Raw genomic sequence first — 22,452 nt, 5'->3', positions numbered from 1 at the left:
ACATGTTGGTCTACTTATATAATAAGCTGTGTACGCTCACTCTGTAATGTGTTGGTACACTGTACCTGTCTACGTTCCCTCTGTAACGTGTTGGTATACTGCATATGTCTTCACTCACTCCATGAAATGTTGGAATAATGTAACTGTCTTCGTTCATTCTGTAACGTATTGGTCTACTGTACCTGTCTACGTTCACTCTGTGACGTGTTGATATAATACCACTGTCTACAGTTCCTCTGTAACGTGTTAGTCTACTGTATCTGTCTTCACCCACTCGGTAACGTGTTGGTCTACTGCATATGTATTCACTCACTCTGTAACGTGTTGGTCTACTGCATATGTATTCACTCACTCTGTAACGTGTTGGTCTACTGCATATGTATTCACTCACTCTGTAACGTGTTGGTCTACTGCATCTGTCTTCACTCACTCTGTAACGTGCTGGTCTACTGCATCTGTCTTCACTCACTCTGTAACGTGTTGGTCTACTGCATCTGTCTTCGCTCACTCTGTAACGTGTTGGTCTACTGCATCTGTCTTCACTCACTCTATAACGTGTTGGTCTACTGCATCTGTCTTCACTCACTCTATAACGTGTTGGTCTACTGCATCTGTCTTCACTCACTCTGTAACGTGTTGGTCTACTGCATCTGTCTTCACTCACTCTGTAACGTGTTGGTCTACTGCATATGTATTCACTCACTCTGTAACGTTTTGGTCTACTGGACCTGTCTTCACCCACTCTCTAACGCGTTGATATGCTGTACCTGTCTACTTTCGCTTTTACCGGGCCTTAATGCCCCCTGTCTACTATCCTTCTGTGCTGTATTTGCCTGTATTGACATTCTGTATCTAAATCTCTTCAGCGTGTCGACTGCCATTATCTGTCATGTAGTTTACGACATAGCAGTAGTATCCTGACGTAACTGCTGATAACACCAGATTGGTGTTTAATACCGCACTCATATATCCCAGGTATATGACGGCAGCCTGTGAATAATCGAATCTGAATCCAGTGATTTATATTATAAGCAATGGTCCACATCGCTTGGGTACGCTGACAAGCCTTCAACCAAGCCACCGAGCCTGACCAACCTATTCCCGTATGACGACTAGCATAGATTACTGGGGACCAAGTCTAACCCACGGATTATACCTGTAGCACACTACAGAGGAAGGACAAATACATGGAGTAGATCTAGCACCATTTAATAACTGTTTTGCAAGTATGATACATAATCAGCAATAATGTGATCTTTGGCAAGTGTTGGTGGTAAAGTGCTCCGAGTGACATGCATACAGACATGGGTTATAGGACAAAGTGAATCGAGCCACATAGTCGAGTAGGACAGGGTGTGTTGTGACACAAGACAGATCAGGACAGGGTGTCTTCAGTTAAATGATAGTATACAGCAAAGTATAGGACATGGCGTTTTGAGGCACATGGTAGTATTGGGCAGGATGTCTTGCAATGGTGATGACCGGGTGACTTGTGACATATGACAGCATACAATAGTGTCTGCCATAAGGATGGTGTAGGAAAGGGCGCATTGTCCGGATAATAGTGTACGACAGGGGTCCGTGTGTAAAATAGGTTGTCTTGAGACTAAATATTGCATAAAGCAGGGTGTGTTGTGGTGTTCGGCAGTTCAACACAGGGTGTCTTGGGTTTTACATTGCACACGGCGCATTGTGTTGTGACATATGGTAGTAGAGTACAGGTTGTCTGGCGTCCAAATTATATCATACGACAGGGTGTCATGGGTCAGGATATGGTGTCGTGGTAAATGTCAGGTATACTGCGGAGTTTTACGTGATACAGATTTGATGATGGGGGGAATTGTGTTGGAGTACTATTTGTATTAACAGTTGAAATATCCACGGGCTAACATATCTCGTCGTCGTGGTATTGTGTTTAATCTTTCACATGGTAACGTGTATTGTGTGATATATGTGATATTGTACTGAGTGTGATGTGTGACATTGTTTTGTGTGGGATGTGGGATATTGTAACGTGTGGGATGTGTGATATCTTAATGTGTGGGATGTGTGATAGTGGATTGTGTGATATGCGTGATATTGTATTGCGATATTATGCTGAAAAGGACGGATAATGAAGATTTGTATGACATGGTAACGAAGGACGGGTGTGATATGAACCCGCAGATGACGGACAGAGTTACTTGTGATATGAACCCACATAGGTCGGGTAAAGCAATATGTGATATGAACCCGCAGTTGTCGGGTAAAGCAATGTGTGATATGAACCCGCAGATGATGGGTAAAGCAATGTGTTATATGAACCCGCAGATGTCGGGTAAAGCAATGTGTGATATGAACCCGCAGATGTCGGGTAGAGCAATATGTGAAATAAACCCTGAGATGTCGGGTAAAGCAATGTGTGAAATAAACCCACAGATGTCGGTAAAAGCAATGTGTGATATGAACCCGCAGATGTCGGTTAAAGCAATGTGTGATATGAACCCGCAGATGTCGGTTAAAGCAATGTAGGATATGAACCCGCAGATGTCGGTTAAAGCAATGTAGGATATGAACCCGCAGATAATGGGTAACGTAATGTGTGATATGAACCCGCCGATGTCGGGTAAAGCGATGTGTGATATAAACCCACAGATGTCGGGTAAAGCAATGTAGGATATGAATCCGCCGATGTCGGGTAAAGCAATGTGTGATATGAACCCGCAGATGTCGGGTAAAGCGATGTGTCATATGAACCCGCAGATAATGGGTAAAGTAATGTGAGATATGCACCCGCAGATGTCGGGTAAAGTAATGTGTGATCTGAACCCGAAGATGTCGGATAAAGCAATGTGTGATATGCACCCGCAGATGTCGGGTAAAGCAATGTGTGTTATGAACCCCGCAGATGTCGGGTAAATTGATGTTTGATATGAATCCGCAAATGACGGAGAGTGTAATGTATGATTTGAACCGCAGATGTTTGGAAACGTGATGTGTAATTGTAACCCTCAGTTGTCAGGTAAAGTAATGTATGAAATGAACCAACACATGTCGGTCAGAGTGATGTGTGATATAAACCCGCAGATGTTGGACTAAGTGATGTGTGACATGAACCCGCTGATGTGTCACAGATACCGCAGATGTCGGACAGAGTGATGTGTGATAAGGACTCACAGATGTCGGACAGAGTGATGTGTGATAAGGATTCACAGATGTCGGACAGAGTGATGTGTGATGAGGACCCAAAGAGGTCGGACAGAGATATGTGTGATAAGGACCCTAACGTCGCTAAGAGTGATGTAAGATATGGCAACGGATAAGAACGACCGCATCATAAAATTGTTACTGAGAAAGACTGACCGGGCTGACTGGGTGGTGTGGGTGCGTTGAGAGGGGATGGTGGGCGTTGTGGGTGCGTGGAGAAGGGGTGGGTGGAGGTGGTGTGGGTGGGCGTTGAGGCACAGTGGCAGCTAAGTATGACAGACTGCAATACGGTATGCTCGGCAAATGAATAACTAAAACATCGGAACTTATCGGAAAGAAATCTAGGAATGTTGAAGCACATGATTTACTGTTCTAGCGGAAACAAAGAATTTCGCGCTGTATATCTCAATTGCTTGTCTCCAAGGAATAAAGCGTACATACAGACATTTAACGTAGAATGTTGAATAACTGAATAGCAGCTTAGAGAGAGGTTATACCATCAATATACACAGTTCCATAATAAGAAACACGGCCTCGTCGTAGATATGGAATCGCAACTGAACTGTGTTTACACATCGGAACCATCTGCTGACCGGTCCCGTCTCCTTGAACAAATGTCAGGGTGACAGTTCTCTGTCCGAAGATTGTCCGAAAACTGTCCGAAGACTGTCCGAAGACTGTCCGAAGAATTACACGGCTCAGATTTGTCCAGTATGTTTGACTTGTGATCTAGAGCTGACCAGTTAATATACACAGAGCCCCAAGATCTGCAATTGTCAAGTTTACAGAGTGTTTGTCTTATTGTTCTAGAGCTGACCAATTACTGTGTGCAGGGCCTTGTTTTATTCATATCCTCAGGGGCAAAGTGCCCTGGGTCCATGTGACTTATATAGGTGCTTAAATGATAAACTGATTATTAATGTTCTATGAACACAAAATACCGTATACTACATCAAAGTGCCATGTTATTTCCATCCCCCGTGTAATATATGATGTCAAGGCCAACATCAGATGGCCCCTCCCTATGAAATACACATATCAGTGTCAAGCGATAACACATCTACATCCTTGTATAAACACTTACATCAATGTCAGGCAATAATACATCTACAGCGTTGTATCAACGCTAACATCAGAATTGATATTGTACCCATTGAAATCATTACCCTTGGGCTACTTCTATCACCATAAACCTCAGTAATCTGGACCCTGTCGATACCAAAACCCCACACCCCGGATGGTAACTACTTGGTGCGCTTACATGTATACACTGATTGCCATGATTCGGACAAACTCGAACAATTATTTAACTGGACGACTCCCTGAGAATGCTACTGTCCAGATTTAGGGCGTTTCACATTAAGCTATAAAGTGTTATAATGTTAGATTTATCTACATCACCCACTAAGTTATAAGTAATATGTAAGAGTGTCCGAAGAAAGAATTAGTAAACGTAATGTTCTTTATCTAGTTGCTAGAATATGTAAAAGACTCCACGGAAAAGTTATGGCACACAATCAATTTGATGACAAGAATATGGCTAACTAAAATGGAAAAACGTCATTTGTAAAAAAATGTTATTATAATTCACTTATAAAAAGTTGATCAGTAGAAGTAGCAGGCCCCGTATTATACCCGGTCTTGCGATTAGAAGAGGGAAGGACCCATATCCCTTCCCAACCCTTTCAGCTTCGGTTCTGGATAATGCACATTGGTTACGGTAGATACTGCAGGGTGTCCATCAGTTATCAAAAAGCCTGTATTGTATAGGTGCCGAGGTCTATAACTCCATCTGCCTGTGCCTGTCGCATGTAGTTTGAATGTACAGACAACAGTACATTGTTCGTAGATGTGGGTGTGTCCATATGTCTGTGCCTGTGGTGTTGGCTTGTGTAGATCACAACGCAGCGTATCGGGGATATAGGTAAGTCAATCTTCCTGTGTCTGGGTGTGTGCTTTTGTCATAGAGCTTGTAGAGATCACAACACACGTTTTGAGAATACTGCTTCGTCCATCGTCCTGTGCCTGTGAGTGTGGTGTTGTCGTAGAGCTTGTAGTGATCGCAACACAACACAGAAGGGACACTGCTTCGTCCATCGTCCTGTGCCTGTGAGTGTGGTGTTGTCATAGAACTTGTAGAGATCGCAACACAACATAGAAGGGACATTGCTTCGTCCATCGTCCTGTGCCTGTGAGTGTGGTGTTGTCGTAGAGCTTGTAGTGATCACAACACAACATAGAAGGGACATTGCTTCGTCCATCGTCCTGTGCCTGTGAGTGTGGTGTTGTCATAGAACTTGTAGAGATCGCAACACAACATAGAAGGGACATTGCTTCGTCCATCGTCCTGTGCCTGTGAGTGTGGTGTTGTCGTAGAGCTTGTAGTGATCACAACACAACATAGAAGGGACATTGCTTCGTCCATCGTCCTGTGCCTGTGAGTGTGGTGTTGTCGTAGAGCTTGTAGTGATCACAACACAACATAGAAGGGATATTTATTCGTCCATCTTCCTGTGCCTGTGAGTGTGGTGTTGTAATAGAGCTTGTAGTGATCGCAACACAACATAGAAGGGATATTTATTCGTCCATCGTCCTGTGCCTGTGAGTGTGGTGTTGTCGTAGAACTTGTAGAGATCACAACACAACATAGAAGGGATATTTATTCGTCCATCTTCCCGTGCCTGTGAGTGTGGTGTTGTCGTAGAGCTTGTAGTGATCACAACACAACATAGAAGGGACATTGCTTCGTCCATCTTCCTGTGCCTGTGAGTGTGGTGTTGTCGTAGAGCTTGTAGTGATCACAACACAACATAGAAGGGACATTGCTTCGTCCATCTTCCTGTGCCTGTGAGTGTGGTGTTGTCATAGAACTTGTAGAGATCACAACACAACATAGAAGGGATATTTATTCGTCCATCGTCCTGTGCCTGTGAGTGTGGTGTTGTCATAGAACTTGTAGAGATCGCAACACAACATAGAAGGGACATTGCTTCGTCCATCGTCCTGTGCCTGTGAGTGTGGTGTTGTCGTAGAGCTTGTAGTGATCACAACACAACATAGAAGGGACATTGCTTCGTCCATCGTCCTGTGCCTGTGAGTGTGGTGTTGTCGTAGAGCTTGTAGTGATCACAACACAACATAGAAGGGATATTTATTCGTCCATCTTCCTGTGCCTGTGAGTGTGGTGTTGTAATAGAGCTTGTAGTGATCGCAACACAACATAGAAGGGATATTTATTCGTCCATCGTCCAGTGCCTGTGAGTGTGGTGTTGTCGTAGAACTTGTAGAGATCACAACACAACATAGAAGGGATATTTATTCGTCCATCTTCCTGTGCCTGTGAGTGTGGTGTTGTCGTAGAGCTTGTAGTGATCACAACACAACATAGAAGGGACATTGCTTCGTCCATCTTCCTGTGCCTGTGAGTGTGGTGTTGTCATAGAACTTGTAGAGATCACAACACAACATAGAAGGGATATTTATTCGTCCATCTTCCTGTGCCTGTGAGTGTGGTGTTGTCGTAGAGCTTGTAGTGATCACAACACAACATAGAAGGGATATTTATTCGTCCATCTTCCTGTGCCTGTGAGTGTGGTGTTGTCGTAGAGCTTGTAGTGATCACAACACAACATAGAAGGGACATTGCTTCGTCCATCTTCCTGTGCCTGTGAGTGTGGTGTTGTCATAGAACTTGTAGAGATCGCAACACAACATAGAAGGGACATTGCTTCGTCCATCTTCCTGTTCCTGGGCGTGTGGTGTTGTCATATAGCTTGTCGAGATCACAACACAACGTATCGGAGATATTGGTTCGTCCATCTTCCTGTGCCTGTGCGCGTGCCTGGCCGTGTGGTGTTGTCATATAGGTTGTATAGTTACCAGCTATGTCACATATGCAGTTGTGTCCATCTGTCTGTGCCTGTGGTTATCTTTGATCATGCTTAAATAGAATCTTAGGATCGAATCAAGTGACTATGTCCTTCCAGTTGCCTGACGTTAAGACTGGCACAATGGTAGGCACATCTTGGATACCTATTTATGAATTTCTTCAAAACCAATGTTCTTGTGCACCATTTTTAAATACATGTCTCTCTATACATTGTGGATCAACGTATCACCTTACCTTAAAATGTCAACTTTTATCACCTCATTCTCAAGCGTTTGCTTGCTTAAAGACAATACATAACGAACGCACTGGTGTATATAAAGATGTTTCAATGATGCATGAGTTATTTTTATGCATAAACGATCTTTTACATAATGATACCGCTACATAAATATATATGCATATCTAACTATTGTCATTATGTTTGGAAGAGTTCGTAAACATCATGTTATCCACCTTAACATTTTAGACAAAACCATGAAGCAATTTGGCATCTGGTGGAAATGTTTTCAGAAAGAATTCAGAGACAACGATTCTCACGTATGTGGCAAAGCCTCTGCCAGTGTCGTGTTCGTGTACTGGCCACTGAAGGTGATGATTGGAATGATGACAGCAAGTGATGCAACGATAATGCCAAAGTATATAACAAAGAAGATTCTGTCCAGAATGAGGGCAATAGCCTTCCATTCTTTCACGAGGCGCTCCCGCTTGTCCTTGTCGGAAAGGCGCTGCTTGTGCCCCTGTATGAAGTCGCGCAAGTCCGATAGTTTTGTGTCAATGGCGACCAAGAGTCCCGTTGATTGACGTAACGTGTTGTCCACGGGTGGCCCCGGGGGCGGAGCTAGATTGGATTCTTTCTGCAGGTGCACGAGAACCTCCGTCGACGCCATTGGATCATCGCTCCACTTGTTGTCAATTTCTCCCAGTTTGTCTTTCACGATTGTCGCTGGTTTGGAGGAATCCGGTTTGAAGGGCCGCACTAGATCGTTCATCAGGAGGACCTTTGCACACACGTCAAACAGTACCTGCAACACAGGGAAGAGGTTTTTACCCATAGAACATATACCATATCGACTTTTGCATTAGAATAGTGCAACATGATATGTGATTCAAAAGGACAAGATAACACGTGTTGAGAAATTGGACATGTGGTATATTGATAGGGCGCGATACTATGTAGTATCCAGTGTAAGAAGTAGATCACATGTAGTGAACAGGTACAGTAAACTAGTATGAGGTGCACATATATAAACAAATGGCATGTAGACTTATGCAGTCAGATGGCATGTGGATTGGTTACACAGTCAGGTGTAATGTGGTATACTTATATAGTCAAAGTTAATGTGGATTAGTGAGTCAGATGACGTTAATTTCAATTCTATTTTACATCGGCAATATTTCAGCCATATAGCGACAGAGTCAGATGGCATGTGGTGTACTTATACCGTCAGATAGCATGTGGTGTACTTATACAGTCAGATGGCATGTGGATTAGTGATACGGTCAGATGGCATGTGGATTAGTGATAGTCAGATGGCATGTGGTATACGTATTCAGTGAGGTGGCATGTGGTGTACCTATACAGTCCGATGGCATGTGATATACTTATACAGTCAGATGGCATGTGGTATACTTATACAGTCAGATGGCATGTGGTATACTTATACAGTCAGGTGGCATGTGGTATACTTATACAGTCCGATGGCATGTGATATACTTATACAGTCAGATGGCATGTGGTATACTTATACAGTCAGATGGCATGTGGTATACTTATACAGTCAGGTGGCATGTGGTATACTTATACAGTCCGATGGCATGTGATATACTTATACAGTCAGGTGGCATGTGGTATACTTATACAGTCCGATGGCATGTGATATACTTCTATTCAGATGGCATGAGGTATACTTATACAGTGAGGTGGTATGTGGATTACGACTTACAGATTTTGCAGGGGCGGGAAGGTTAGCACGCTGACCATATGCTGCAAGGTTGACCACCAGAACGTTGAGGAAGGAGGACAGAGTAATGATCACCATGTTGAGGCAGTAGTAGATACCTACAACGACACATACATGATCACATATTGTGAAATACCGTCACAACCCTCTGAAGGGAAATGGTACGGGATTCCTTGACACGTTCCAGGAGAAATATTACAGTTCTCCAATACAATCATCTTAAAAAGGCATACACATATTTTCACGTTCCTCAATGCATATGCCGGAAAAATTATAAGTTTTATGAAAATGGTTTACAGTAACACATTAATAATATCTATAGTAAGTATTTTGCAGTAATTCGTAAAAGTAATATATGTCATGCTCACATTACCAACCATGCACCTTGCACTATTTTAAATGAAAAACATTACCTAGTACCGGCATTTTCGTTGTACCGGGTGGCAAATTTTTCTCCAAAAGTTTCAGCAGGATGAAAAAGGCTATGAAGATGGTAAGACCTGCATAGAAAAGGAATATAAACTGTTGCACACTGAACACAGTAGAAAAAATGATTTGTAGCTCACCTGACTAAATCTATATTTGTAAACTGAAGCAAGCATTCTGAGGAAACACTAACCGGTCTCGCGCATGCTATATCTGTTGAAATACTGGCTTCACACCAATTAGGTTTCCTATCAACTTTTTTTATATGCACACAAGCATAAAGAATCCAGTGGTCTCATAATTTAAGGACTAACTTTGATCTGTTTGAAAAATGACTTCAAATCAGGGAAAAATGGACGTTATTTGCGTTTGTGTGCATCTATGAATGTGTTCATAGCCGAAGGTCTTAGTGAACCAAAACCACTGCATATAATATTACAGGTATGTTTATAATTAGTGCCACAGATATGCATCAATGAAGATTCATTTATCGGCGAATACTTTACCGACCTTCGTCATGTAGAACCTTGCCAGTAGTGCAACGTATAATTCCCAAAGTCAACACTATTATTTGAAATACTCGTAAACATTATATATATTAGATATATCATTTCGTGATGTAAACGCACTTCATGTGATTTTGTTAACATGAAATTTCTGTTGTTATGCCTTCTTCGAAAATCAAGCACTAATTCTCCTAATCTGGATAACCTTGAAACATTGAGTCCATTTATGATCATGAGCACCCAGCACATGTTTCAACCAAATTCATTACACGGTTCGAGGGAAGACGTCGATAATGGTGTTTTCCCAATATCGGTTACAACGATTGAAGTTGAATGACGATGCTGATGCCTTAGCTATGCCTGAACTACTTATGGTAAGTTATCATTCACACACTGTTTTTAGATGTATGGGCAGTGATGGAGAAGAGCCTCAAACATTACTAAATTTATTGGTTATTTTTATCTTAACGAAGGGCGATCGTGGCCGCCATGTCTGATGACGGATAGTACACGTGTTCCCAAACGGAAGAAAGACCATAGGTTCAACATCCCTGCACAGTTTCCGCTCTGCTGCTGGAGCAGTGCCGGGGATGAAGGTGATGACATCTAATTTGGCTTCCTCGGCGTTTAATTTGGATTACGAAAGGGCGCAAAAATCACAATCAAAAGTGCGGCCAAGAACCGTAACGTCTCTTCAAAGATTCAAACTATTGCTGCACTGTTTTGGGGAGAGGTTCAGTTTATGAAATCGAGTATAACTGATGTTGTGCAAAAGAGATCCAGCTTATCAGAATGAAAATGCAAAATGATACAAACTTCCGTATCATACATTGCTTCACGTTCATAGGTGAAGAAGAGGGTCAAAGAAAAATGTACACAAATGTAAAGGGACATAAGCTCACGTTGCCTTCGCGCAAGGTGAGCTGATAAAAACTGATATGTCGAAATGTCTGGGGGAACTTCTAAAAGAAATGGCGGCAAGTTATCTGTTAGAGACAGCATCAAATACAAAAATCCTGACAGGCAGAAACATATGTACACATCACTCACTGGCAGGCGCATAAATACAAATCCCTTGAACATAGAATGTTACATACATATCATTTCAGAGAGACTGAAGCATATACACTCCCCGTTAGATACAGAAGCATATGCAGACAGAAGTAGATATGCACATTACTCAGACGAAGCAAGTATAGGCATCATGCAGACCAAGGTACTTGTACACATCAGTCATATATTATTCAGAATTCAGAAAATTCAGACAGAAGTCTTCATATCCACATCATTCAGACAGGTATACACCATTCAGACAGAAGTGTATATATATACGGATTCCTCTGCTACATGTCTTTCCATGTGACTTCTCCCTGAAGATAAAGGTGAAACATGCAGGAGAACAATCCTTGTCGTGTTATTATTTTGTGAATTTCTTTACACATCATGTACATCATTCAGACAGAAGTATATGTACATACTATTCAGACAGAAGTATATCATAATGTATACACACACCATTCATCATTCAGACAGAAGTATATTTTCACATCATTCAGACAGAAGTAGATATAGACATCATTCAGACAGAAGTAGATATAGACATCATTCAGACAGAAGTAGATATAGACATCATTCAGATATAAGTAGATATAGACATCATTCAGACAGAAGTAGATATAGACATCATTCAGACAGAAGTAGATATAGACATCATTCAGACAGAAGTATATACACACATCATTTAGACATAAGTATATATTGACATCATTCAGATAGAAGTCTGTATATACTCATCATTCAGACAGAAGTATACACAAAAACATCAGTCAGACAGAAGTATGTATATAGACATCATTCGGACAAAACTATATATACACACCATTCTGATAGAAATATATATACACACCATTCAGACAGACGTTTATATACACACCATTCAGAAAGAGGTTTTAATACACACACCATTCAGTCCGAAGTGTATATGTTTATATACATCAATAATGGACAGAAGCATATTTACACATCCCACTGAGTAGAAAACATAATTATATCAACACATCATTTAGATTGGTGTTCACATCTGTCTTAGACAAAAGGAAGCCTAGACACAGTTTCAGGACATATAAACAAAACGGCTGTTCAGATCATCATTCAAAACTTCAAACTTAAAGAAAGTGATAATGTTTGTGTTTTTTCTGTTGCTGTTTTGATGACATCATGGTTATTTGCCTGTTCTACGGGTATTTCATTTGTACAAACATACACATGCTGCTACTTGGGCGTATGCGTCACAGATGATATTTCTCCTCTAGCGAGAAGAAACAGCTCGAGAATACAAAGTTATTTCCAAATATTTTGCAATGGCGTCCTTAAAAAGGCAATATCCACAAAGAACATTATACAGCGACAGGTAAACTCCTTCCAACACCTCATAACGGGCAAGCATTTGTTCCCTATAGCTGATTTCCTTCTGTTTAATCCCTTCGTATATGAAGCTGAATATCCCCTAATTAAATGGTACATTATACATTCCATAAAAAACACATAACACATGGCCTCGTAGACGTTATCGATGGCAAAATAACACGACACTACATTCATTTGCGAAAGTGAATTTTCATGTTTACATCTCTTTCAAGTTAATGTTTATTGAGAGGCTTCGTCAGGGAAAACCAGTTTAATCATCACAGAAGACATCAATAAAGAAACTTTGCTACACTGATCTGTATTTTTCATGACACTGTGCGCTGTTTATCGACCTCATCAAATATGTCATTTTCTCTTCAGTTCAGTTACAGATCCACATGGTGATAACTATTACCATGTCAGAATTAACAAGGATTTTCTTTTATATTAGTTATTCTCACTTTCGATTTCCGTTCCAAAACATTAATGCTAAGATATATTTATATGCTATTTATGCACTTACAAAGGAGCTATGTAGCGATGTGAGTTCACCGTGAATCTGAATTCAAGAAGCACATGGCCTCCTTAGCTTTGCTGAACTTGCCAACATTATGACTATGTATGTAATGATAATATGTTATGATGAAAAGGAGAATATAGCGTCCAAGAATAAAGAAGGCATTCGCATTAAAGTAATGTGTTTTATATTTCAGTGTTGTTTCGTTCCAATATTCGCATCCACCACCTCAATTAGGATGCCTGTACAGCGAGATTCCCGTGAACATGGGGTGGTAGTTAAATTTGTAGATTAGTTGCATTTATCAAAAATGTCTAAAGTGTCAAATGATATTAGGCTCGTAATATACCCAGGTGTATTAGATGAATTATTCCATTGACTGCAGACATGCATGTGGTCAAAATACTACCATCAATCAAACGTGACAGTGAGTGAATGGGTATGTAATATACATTTACATTAATCGAAATATGATAGAATATTGGACAATGTTGTATTTGAAGTATCACTATCATGCACGTGTGAAGGAAGGCAACGATTACTCTCTACATCTGGTGCAATGAAAGGATAAACCTTTCAGGAAGAAGCATGTTGAAAAAAAAGAGACGCACATACCGAATTGTACAGATGCTTCTATACGACAGTATATAGCTAAATACATATCAAGTACTACAGTATTGTCCGACAGTACTATCCTTTGTTCTGTTACTTATTTCCCTATTGAGTTAGTGAGTGAGTATGGTACAATACATGGGTAAATAACAACAATAAGAAAAAGCATGAAAATATGTTTAACGAATCACACCTATTTGGTTTACGATGTAAGAAGATTATAAAACTGTGGCTTATCGTGCATTTAACGTACGTGAAAATAGTAGCATAATAATGTATAAAATATGGCATTACCAAGTTGCATCTTTGCGGGTGATTCTGGGGGAATCCAGAAGAGGATGAGGGTGATGGAGGTGAGAAGGACACACGGCAGGATCAGGATGTAGTTATACAGGGTGGCTCGTCTCTGGAAGATCAAACTGAAGGTCAGGTCCACATAAGGCTCAGGGCAGCAGCTGTAGTACTTGATGTTTTTATTAGCAGGCACATCGATGATCTTCCAGGCGTTACTAGTCACGTACTCAGTGAGATCTATGTAGTCTTTATTGGCAAAGAAAACCACATCTATCTTATGTCCATTGTAGGTCCACGACCCAAATTTCAAATGACAAGATTGTACATCGAATGGAAATTTGGTCACGTCAATTTGGCAGGAACTGCGGTACACAGCCTGGGGCATCCACAGTATCTGGCCATCGTGGTGGAACACACACAGGGACTTGCGCTGCTCGTCCAGGCGATGGTCAGCACTGGGAATAGAAACATCAGATGTTAGGTACTGCACTGAACAGTTTGGACAATAATGACATTATTTTATCTATTTACTGCAATAATCCAAATGGAATAATATATATTTTCAGTGTTTGCTACTAGTCAGGTAAAGGTAGTAATAATATGCAGTTTGGATATTCGCTAGTTTTGAAAACTGGTTACTCTATCGGCTGGAAACGAGATGTAGGTCGGATCTCCATACATATGTATAAATCTGCCAACATGTATCAGTGCTAATAATGTCAGTGTCAGCACAAACCTTCCAAACGCCTATGGAGCCAGGGAATTTGTAGCTCACCTTACACGACCTATATTGTTATTTTTCAGATGCCTTCTTGTGCGAACACTACGTGACTGTTATACATCATATACATGAATTTTGCTGAGATAACTTAAGCATACTGTGGAATGAAGTCACATTCAAAATAGTTCATTTGCCCTTCGGAAGAAGAAGAAGAGTTACAGAGAATAGAACAAGTGAAGTTGGACGCCCTGTGACCAATGGATTTGAGTTTGGGTCTTGGGACTTGAAGGAACATCTGGTTTTCTGATCTGACAGTTCTTGTAGGTATATACTGAGAAAGCAGTGTGGAAGGGAAATCTGGGACAGCAGAAATCAGGCAATTTAATTTATATGCAAGCAACTTTAGCAGACTCGTGTACACACTGATAACAACATAATCACCTACATATGTATTTTCAGAGGATTTAAATTTACTCCTTTCATAAAAATATATAAACTTTTTTAAGCAGAGCGCTTCATTTTCTTCTTTCACAATCAGTATGTCCAAAAGAATACTTTGTGAATTCAGAACTTCCAGCTATAAAAATATATACCCCAGTCTTCTATGGCTTTACATTTTAACACTTTGGAAAAATTCCATTCATGATGAAGTTACCGGATTTATAAATGTCTTCAAGTCATCTACATAGATCATAGTTAATGGCCAATCATGATGCCTCTTACGAACGTAAACTAAGTATTGTCATAATCAATCATTAATAAAAGTGTCAGCTTCCTTGGTATTTTGGTAACAATATCTTCGATTTTAATCCCCGGTTAATTTATTTTTTATGTTAAAGAAACGTTTACTGTCAAGAAAAACACAATTTGCAGGAACACAATTTGCCTTAACACGTAAGCTATATTAGGTCTTTGAAAGGCATTTAGAAGTGATACACTTAAGGATGAGAATATATGGATGTCAACTTCTTTATTATGAGGAACACAACGTTTTGGAGCATATGCTTGCTCCTTCATCAGGTGAATGAATGGCATGAGGCATCCATATATTCTCTTCCATTGTAAGCTATATTTCTAACGTAACCAGGAAGTCTTCATTCAGGAAGTACACAATGACTAATGTTGTAGTTGCATTGGCTCAAGGATCGACAATAAATAACTGAATACATATACATCTGCATAGCTGCAATGGTTTCGAAGAATGAGTCAATTGTATGAATCTCATATGGTCAGTATGACATTAATCAACCCAGGAAACGGATCCAATGATTTTACCAATGTTCACCTTTGTGATACAAAACTTCATAAGGGACTATCCGATCATGCCACAGGTGTTACCACAGAGCGTTCACACAAGCATGTACAAGTGGCAGTGTATATGTATACAGTGTTTATCGAAGGATGTAGATCCCTAAAAATGTGTTCCTGACAAAATATAATTCTGTGGACGGGTTGGATGTTCTGAAAAACATGTGTTTATCGTTTCCTTATACCTGTCTGTCAACATCTTCAAACAACTGACAACCCTTAGCGAGTCTATATTTGTATATTAAAACACATTCGGATACTTCAACGTCTACAACTGTTATTTGAACCATGGTACGCACGTACTCGACAAGTGGCGGCATCAAAGCGTTTCGCTACTAGATACTTGTCGCCCCCTCGGATGGCTAATGGCTGGGTGTGAAGGAATACTCTTTGTTTAGTGGAATCTTTTCCAAACAGTCTCGCAATAACACTCTTGTGCAGCTGAAGAGTGTACCAACATTGGCATTTACCTACTTTCAAACCTATTTACAAATCGATTTGCCTTATCTGGACACAAATTACGCCTTTGAACCGTTTTACCACAGAACATTTCATGTATCATGAAAATTGTAAACAGGAAAACATGTTTCCGTTTGAAACAAATAAACTTAGCCGTCGCCATGTTGTAAACGTTGTCGCTGTGACATCAAAAACAATCATGATGATTGGTTTTGCCCCTTAAATTAAAACTTATATGCATTGGGCCACAGAGATAAATTAGTTAGGCATGTATGGGATAGTAGGCTGAGGTGACTGACGTCATTAGTCTACAGTTAATAGAAGCCACGAGGAGTGGGAAACTTTGTTAATAATATAGCCATGCACACTTTAAAGTTTCTGTTTTAATCTCCAACATAATGATGTGATGTCTTTGTTCTTAAGTGCACTTGTATAAAACCCAGTTTCTCTTTTCTAACATTTTGTTGATTATCAAATAATGTTTGATTGGTAATTAGAAGATAGAAGAGTCAGCAACACCGTCGAGGCAAGATGGCACCATACATTGAAACCACAACTTCCTCGTTAGTTAGTTGCTTGGGGTACTTGGGATCTTGCCCATCACGGACAATGGGGGTACTGGGGCCCATTTTCTTCTCGAATTTTGGGGGTACTGGGGATTTAGTCCATCCCTGAAGTTTGGAATACACAAGAACTAATCCTTCCCTGAAATTGGGGGTAGTGGGGACCTTGTCTATCCTTGATGTTGGGGATACTGCACACCTGGTCTATCCCGGAAGATAGGGGGAGTAGGGACCTAGTCCATCCCGGAAATTGGCTTTAGTGGGGAGCTAGTCAATCCCGGAAGTTTGGGGTAGTGGGGACCTAGTCAATCAAGGAAGTTGGGGGTAGTGGGGACCTAGTAAACCCGGAAGTTGGCTGTAATGGGGACCTGGTCCATCCCGGAAGTTGGAGGTTGTGGGGACCTAGTTCATCCCTGAAGTTGGGGGTAGTGGGGACCCAGTCCATCCCGGAAGTTGGGGGTATTGGGGACCGAGTCAATCTCGGAAGTTGGGTGTAGCGGGGACCTAGTCAATCCCGAGAGTTTAAGTTGGAATAACAATAAAGACACTAAATGTATGCATTACAACGCTTCAATTATTTCAGTAGACACTTCAATAAACGCCTTCATTCATTGAACAGAAGCTTATCTCCAGCACCACTTGATGAAGTTGTATATCTGAAGCTGAAGATACTTTGTATTTGGTTCATTGAAGAAACGGACAGCTGAAGTCGTCGACACTCACTGATTTATAATAACCTCGACATTTAGACATTTATTGCCTCATATATTTTTAGCTTGTTACGAGTTATGTGGTGCTATTTTACAATTTCATTCAAATCAGATATGTTACTTCGAAACAGGTATGAGGACACCTCCATAGGACGTCGCGGAAGGGGAATTTAGTCCAATTAGTCAATAAGCGTCGATGTTTCCAAATTGACGGTACGAGAGGGTGCAGCATATCTAAATATCTGTCTCTCGAAAACGAAATAAAACGACGAGTTCCTAATGCAGAAAGGGAAGGCCTCGCCATTATATCGGTGAGATTATACATCCTCTCGTTTCTGAGTGTCATGGCATCTACAGACTAAAGAAAATACCATCGAAGATTTCATTTGCTAATCAAAATTTCCCAAACGAGATGGTACAGAAATGAAGTCCAGTACTTTAGGAACGCTGGCACCTGATTAGTTAAATATCCCATATTCTATTCACTCAAACTTGGCCGCCATAACTCTAATAAAAGAAGTTACTTATCTCCTTATAATTGCTCCACATGTTAGTTCTAGATAATAGCTTAGTCATATCATGAAATGTATGCCTTTAATGTTCAGTCATTTTATGGGGGCGGTCGGGTAGCCTAGTGGTTAAAGCGTTCGCTTGTCACGCCGAAGACCCGGGTTCGATTCCCGACATGGGTACAATGTGTGAAGCCCATTTCTGGTGTCCCCTGCCGTGATATTGCTGGAATATTGTTAAAAGCGGCGTGAAACCATACTCACTCACTTACTCAGTCATTTTATGAAACGACTGACACTTTCAGGCACTTCAGGAAATGACTGAAAAGTTTTGACATTTTACGAAATGACTGGTTTCACAATTTGGCTGTAACATATATACAGCTGTACCACGACTTTCTGTAAAAGCATGAGTATGCAAAACAGTGACCGAAAGCACAAGCAACGACCTACGCAACAGGAGCCGCTGCTGTAGTGTTCAGATGTGTATGCTGCGGTGTTCTTGTGGTATTTCTGTAGTGCGTCTCTAATGCGTCTGTGATGCATTTTTAGTGCGTCTGTAGATCGTATTGCACTGGAATATTATGGTACAGTTAACATGATAAACTGACTTTTCAGCGAGAGTGATTAACCATGCGAACAGCTATGTAATAGATTCTCTATATCTGGTTGCCGCTCAGAAAGATCTGGTAGTCTTTATGACTGGTCAAACAATGTCCTTTAACGCAGCGTTATGAAGTCAGCTGAATCTGAATTGAAGGCTATACGTCATTACTTCCCTCAGAGCACCTGGACACAAGATATTGGTGCTCCAATCAGGCATTCGCCCCTGGGTCCGGATCAGTAGCATTCTCTATCATAAAGTCTCCAGCTGGCAAGAACATCCATTAGTGAGAAGCATCATTGAGGAAGTCACTTACAGCCAGCTACGACTCCGAAGGCAGGAGAATGCTGTTTACTCGCACCAGCTTCACCTTGTGTCGATTCCCCGTTATGGTTGGTGAGTGGCGTCTGAGTTACCATGTGACTGAAGACAGGATGCCATCACTGTCTTGCATCACGCAACGCGTCCAGACCACCAGATATATACAGGATTGATAGCTAAGCACTAACTTTGATAGCCACCCCTTCGATTGTTACGCAATGTATTGGTTTGTACCTCAATGCTTCGTTGGCCAATCTCTGTATTGCGATCAGAGAGAACAGGTTCAAGATCATTAAAACTGTGATCGATTGGGCACAATGGCGGCTGGGAATGGATAAGACTATGATGGGTCATCACCTATGGCAACGACATGTTATGCTATGCGTTAGAACTGAGATAGAACTGGTCTTCAGCCACCTATGCTTGGTCAGGCTCGCTGATTTGGTTGATGAATGCCATCGCATCCTTATCGATGTTTATGATGTCAGTCATTTGATAAACTGGTCCAAACTCGATTATTTACAGACCGCCGACATATAGATTGAATATTGCTGAATACTGGGTTAAACAATAAACACACACGAATAGTTCATACTATCAAAACGGTTTGGGAATACAAAGGACATTTTAAGTGGTCAACAACATTTACTCAAGTTGGCGCTGTATACATTGACAGGGACAAGGTACATTTCAGACTTGAAAATTTTGATCGAAAGTATGTAAGCACATTTTATTGACACCATACCAAAAGACATTCAAAGATGGTACTTGTTGTTACCTTGCCTGGTGCTCGTCATTAAGGGGCTAAAACACATGATGACACACATTCACTATGCCACAACATAAAACTAGTTTTATAGAAGTCGTATGTCATACAATCAAAATTCTGCAAACAATACCAGTAGTGTAGACGTTGTATGCCATACATTCACTATTCAATAACATGATACTAGTGTGCAAAAGTCGCATGTCATACAGACACTATTGTACACAACAGTACCAGTCGAGTAGACTTTGTATGTAATGCAGTCACTATTCTACAACATAATACTAGTCGAATGGACGTTGCATGTCATAAAGTCACTATCCAACAAACGAGTTGCCAGTCGAGACAGTAACATATTACACAGTCATAATTCTAAAACAAGTTGCAGATCGATTAGAAATTGCATACCACCCAGTCTTTTTTCTCCAACATATTTGCTAGTCGAGACAAAGTCATGTCACCCAGTCACCAGTCTACAACATACAGATAAGGCACCAAGCTGGGTCTGGGATGACGGCTCTGTGAGCACAGGGACCATGGTGGCCTGTAATGGCTTGCTTGATGTACTTAATGTTGTAGACTGTTGGATGAAAACTGACAGCCAGTAGTCACTTGATAGGACCATATTGATCCGTAGTATTTTACCATGTCCGGTACTTGCATGCAAATGAGTTGGTTGCTTCAACCACAATATACCAGTTTGTTAAAGTAGAATCCATCTTTAACTTCGGAGAGAAACAGGCTCCCGTTTCAACAACCAAAGCTATATAAAAAACTGGCATTCCTTGCTTCCAAAAATAATTGTAAGCTGAAGTGGAAATAAACTAGAAAGCCAGCTGTGTGGCAGTCAGGTCACACAACTACTGAACGATTCAACTGACATGCTGGTCAACCTCCACCCCTACAGATATATTCGCCAAGAAACCCTGGTACTGATACATCCACAGTGATAATGTGATAGCGCCACATATTCGTGTTGCACTTCAAGTGGAGTATGCTGGCTCGCTTCCTGTGGATATGTGTAGATACATACATGTTAGTTCCAAAGCTTGCTATCTGCGGATATTTATTATCTAATTCTGGCACCACACACGCTATCCAGGGAAGATATTGCTTCCTCATCACCAATTGGTTTGTGGCCATGAACATTAGCGGGAGGTTTGAATGTTCGAATTTAACACTAGTTTTTCTATTTTAAACTCAAAAACACATTTTTAGTGTAACATTGGGATGAAATAGCCGTAAGAAATACCGAACGCATTGGTTATTGAGGAATTGATTGAGCATGAGATCAAATCGTTCGAAATACGTCACTGCATAGCAACGCTACAATCTGACGCCGCTTATTGGTGGTAATACTTAAATGATATTCCTGATCAGTTTGCATTGTCTGTAAACGCAGGACATCTCGTTCCATGATTTTAGAACAACGCGCAAGTACAGCATGTAGGTATTGATTTCACATAGATTCTGTACATCAAATTATTATCGAATTTGTAATATTGTTTTCTAGTTGAGGAGAATGATATTGGATAGAATTTAATAACATAAACACCTATCGACAAAAGTCACTAACTTAATCAACCCGGATAACATATAAGAGTCTATGTATAAGTTGACTGCTACCACGCTTACACGCTAATATTCTCCAGTATTATCAGCTCGGGTACACATGCACGCGGAAAGATGACATCATAATTCATGGTGGAAACCCCGATCCATGACAAGGGCCGCATTCACTACTAACTATTCCACATGATTACGCCTTCTTGCAACTCAAATGGAGCACATTCACCATTCACTATTCCACAAAGCAACGCCTTCCTGCAACTCAAATAGAGCACATTCACCACTCACCATTCCACAAGACAACGCCTTCTTGCAACTCAAATAGAGCACATTCACCACTCACTATTCCACAAGACAACGCCTTCTTGCAACTCAAGTAGGGCATATTCACCACTCACTATTCCACAAGACATCGCCTTCTAGCAACATTTGGGTACTCTAAACATTATGCTCCATCTATTTAAAAACATTAAATCAGCACAGGAACGAGATAACCTTTGACTTTATCTTTAAAGGGCAACAAACTATCTGCCGAAAACATATTGTAGAGAATTATTGACAGCATCAATATAGAAGGTTCATTGCAGACAAACATGATATCAATAAAAATTAAACCGAAAATGAAATCCACCAAAAAGACTGGTGCACAAATGGTCTTGATAAAGAAAGCGTCAACATCTCCCTCTGTACATGTATCACTCGAAGCAAAGATTCAGTGAAAAGTCAAATTTACTCCGATTGTTTGCTACATTTTTATATTTGAAATACCAGTGAAAAAATGATACTCTTCGCCAAAAATGTAAGTTCATGATATACACACCTCCGTTTGAGAACGCTGAGTGAGTATGGTTGTTTTTAGCAATATTCCAGCAATATCGCTGCGGGAAAACCAAGCAATGGGATTTACACATTGTACCCATATGGGGAATCGAACCTGGATTGTCGGCGAGCCTAGCGAACAAGTTACCAAATGGTCTACTCCACCTACTCTGGGTTGAAATAAATACAGAATAGGCCCAATCTTTTCCCGTGGAGATATACAATGATATACATACAGGGGGGTATCGCCGTCAGTAGAATTGCCCAACTTGCAGAATTGATATGTAGTTTGTTTAAAAGCAAGTG

At 40.8% G+C, this 22,452-nt stretch overlaps 1 protein-coding gene across 3 annotated transcripts in view; it reads right to left on the bottom strand.

Moving 5' to 3' along the window:
• Nucleotides 1-1,193: 1,193 nt before the first annotated feature.
• LOC124142707 (neuronal acetylcholine receptor subunit alpha-10-like) overlaps nucleotides 1,194-22,452 on the bottom strand; it is a 36,870-nt gene continuing 15,611 nt past the window's right edge. For 2 of the 3 annotated variants that reach the window (XM_046511295.2, XM_046511296.2), the window contains exons 5-8: nucleotides 13,798-14,252; nucleotides 9,450-9,536; nucleotides 9,019-9,134; nucleotides 1,194-8,097 (exon numbers count right to left, since the gene is read on the bottom strand). In XM_046511295.2, the coding sequence (XP_046367251.2) occupies nucleotides 7,609-8,097; nucleotides 9,019-9,134; nucleotides 9,450-9,536; nucleotides 13,798-14,252 (1,147 nt within the window). In that variant the 3' untranslated portion in view covers nucleotides 1,194-7,608. The remainder of the gene's footprint in view (nucleotides 8,098-9,018; nucleotides 9,135-9,449; nucleotides 9,537-13,797; nucleotides 14,253-22,452) is intronic. The other variant, XR_007222512.1, reaches the window with a different exon arrangement.

The sequence above is a fragment of the Haliotis rufescens genome, unplaced genomic scaffold (assembly GCF_023055435.1).
Source record: "Haliotis rufescens isolate VD_foot unplaced genomic scaffold, xgHalRufe1.0.p SCAF_20, whole genome shotgun sequence".
Taxonomy (NCBI): domain Eukaryota; kingdom Metazoa; phylum Mollusca; class Gastropoda; order Lepetellida; family Haliotidae; genus Haliotis; species Haliotis rufescens.
The sequence above is the reverse complement of the archived record's forward strand: the minus strand, read 5'-3'. Positions and strand labels throughout refer to the sequence as shown.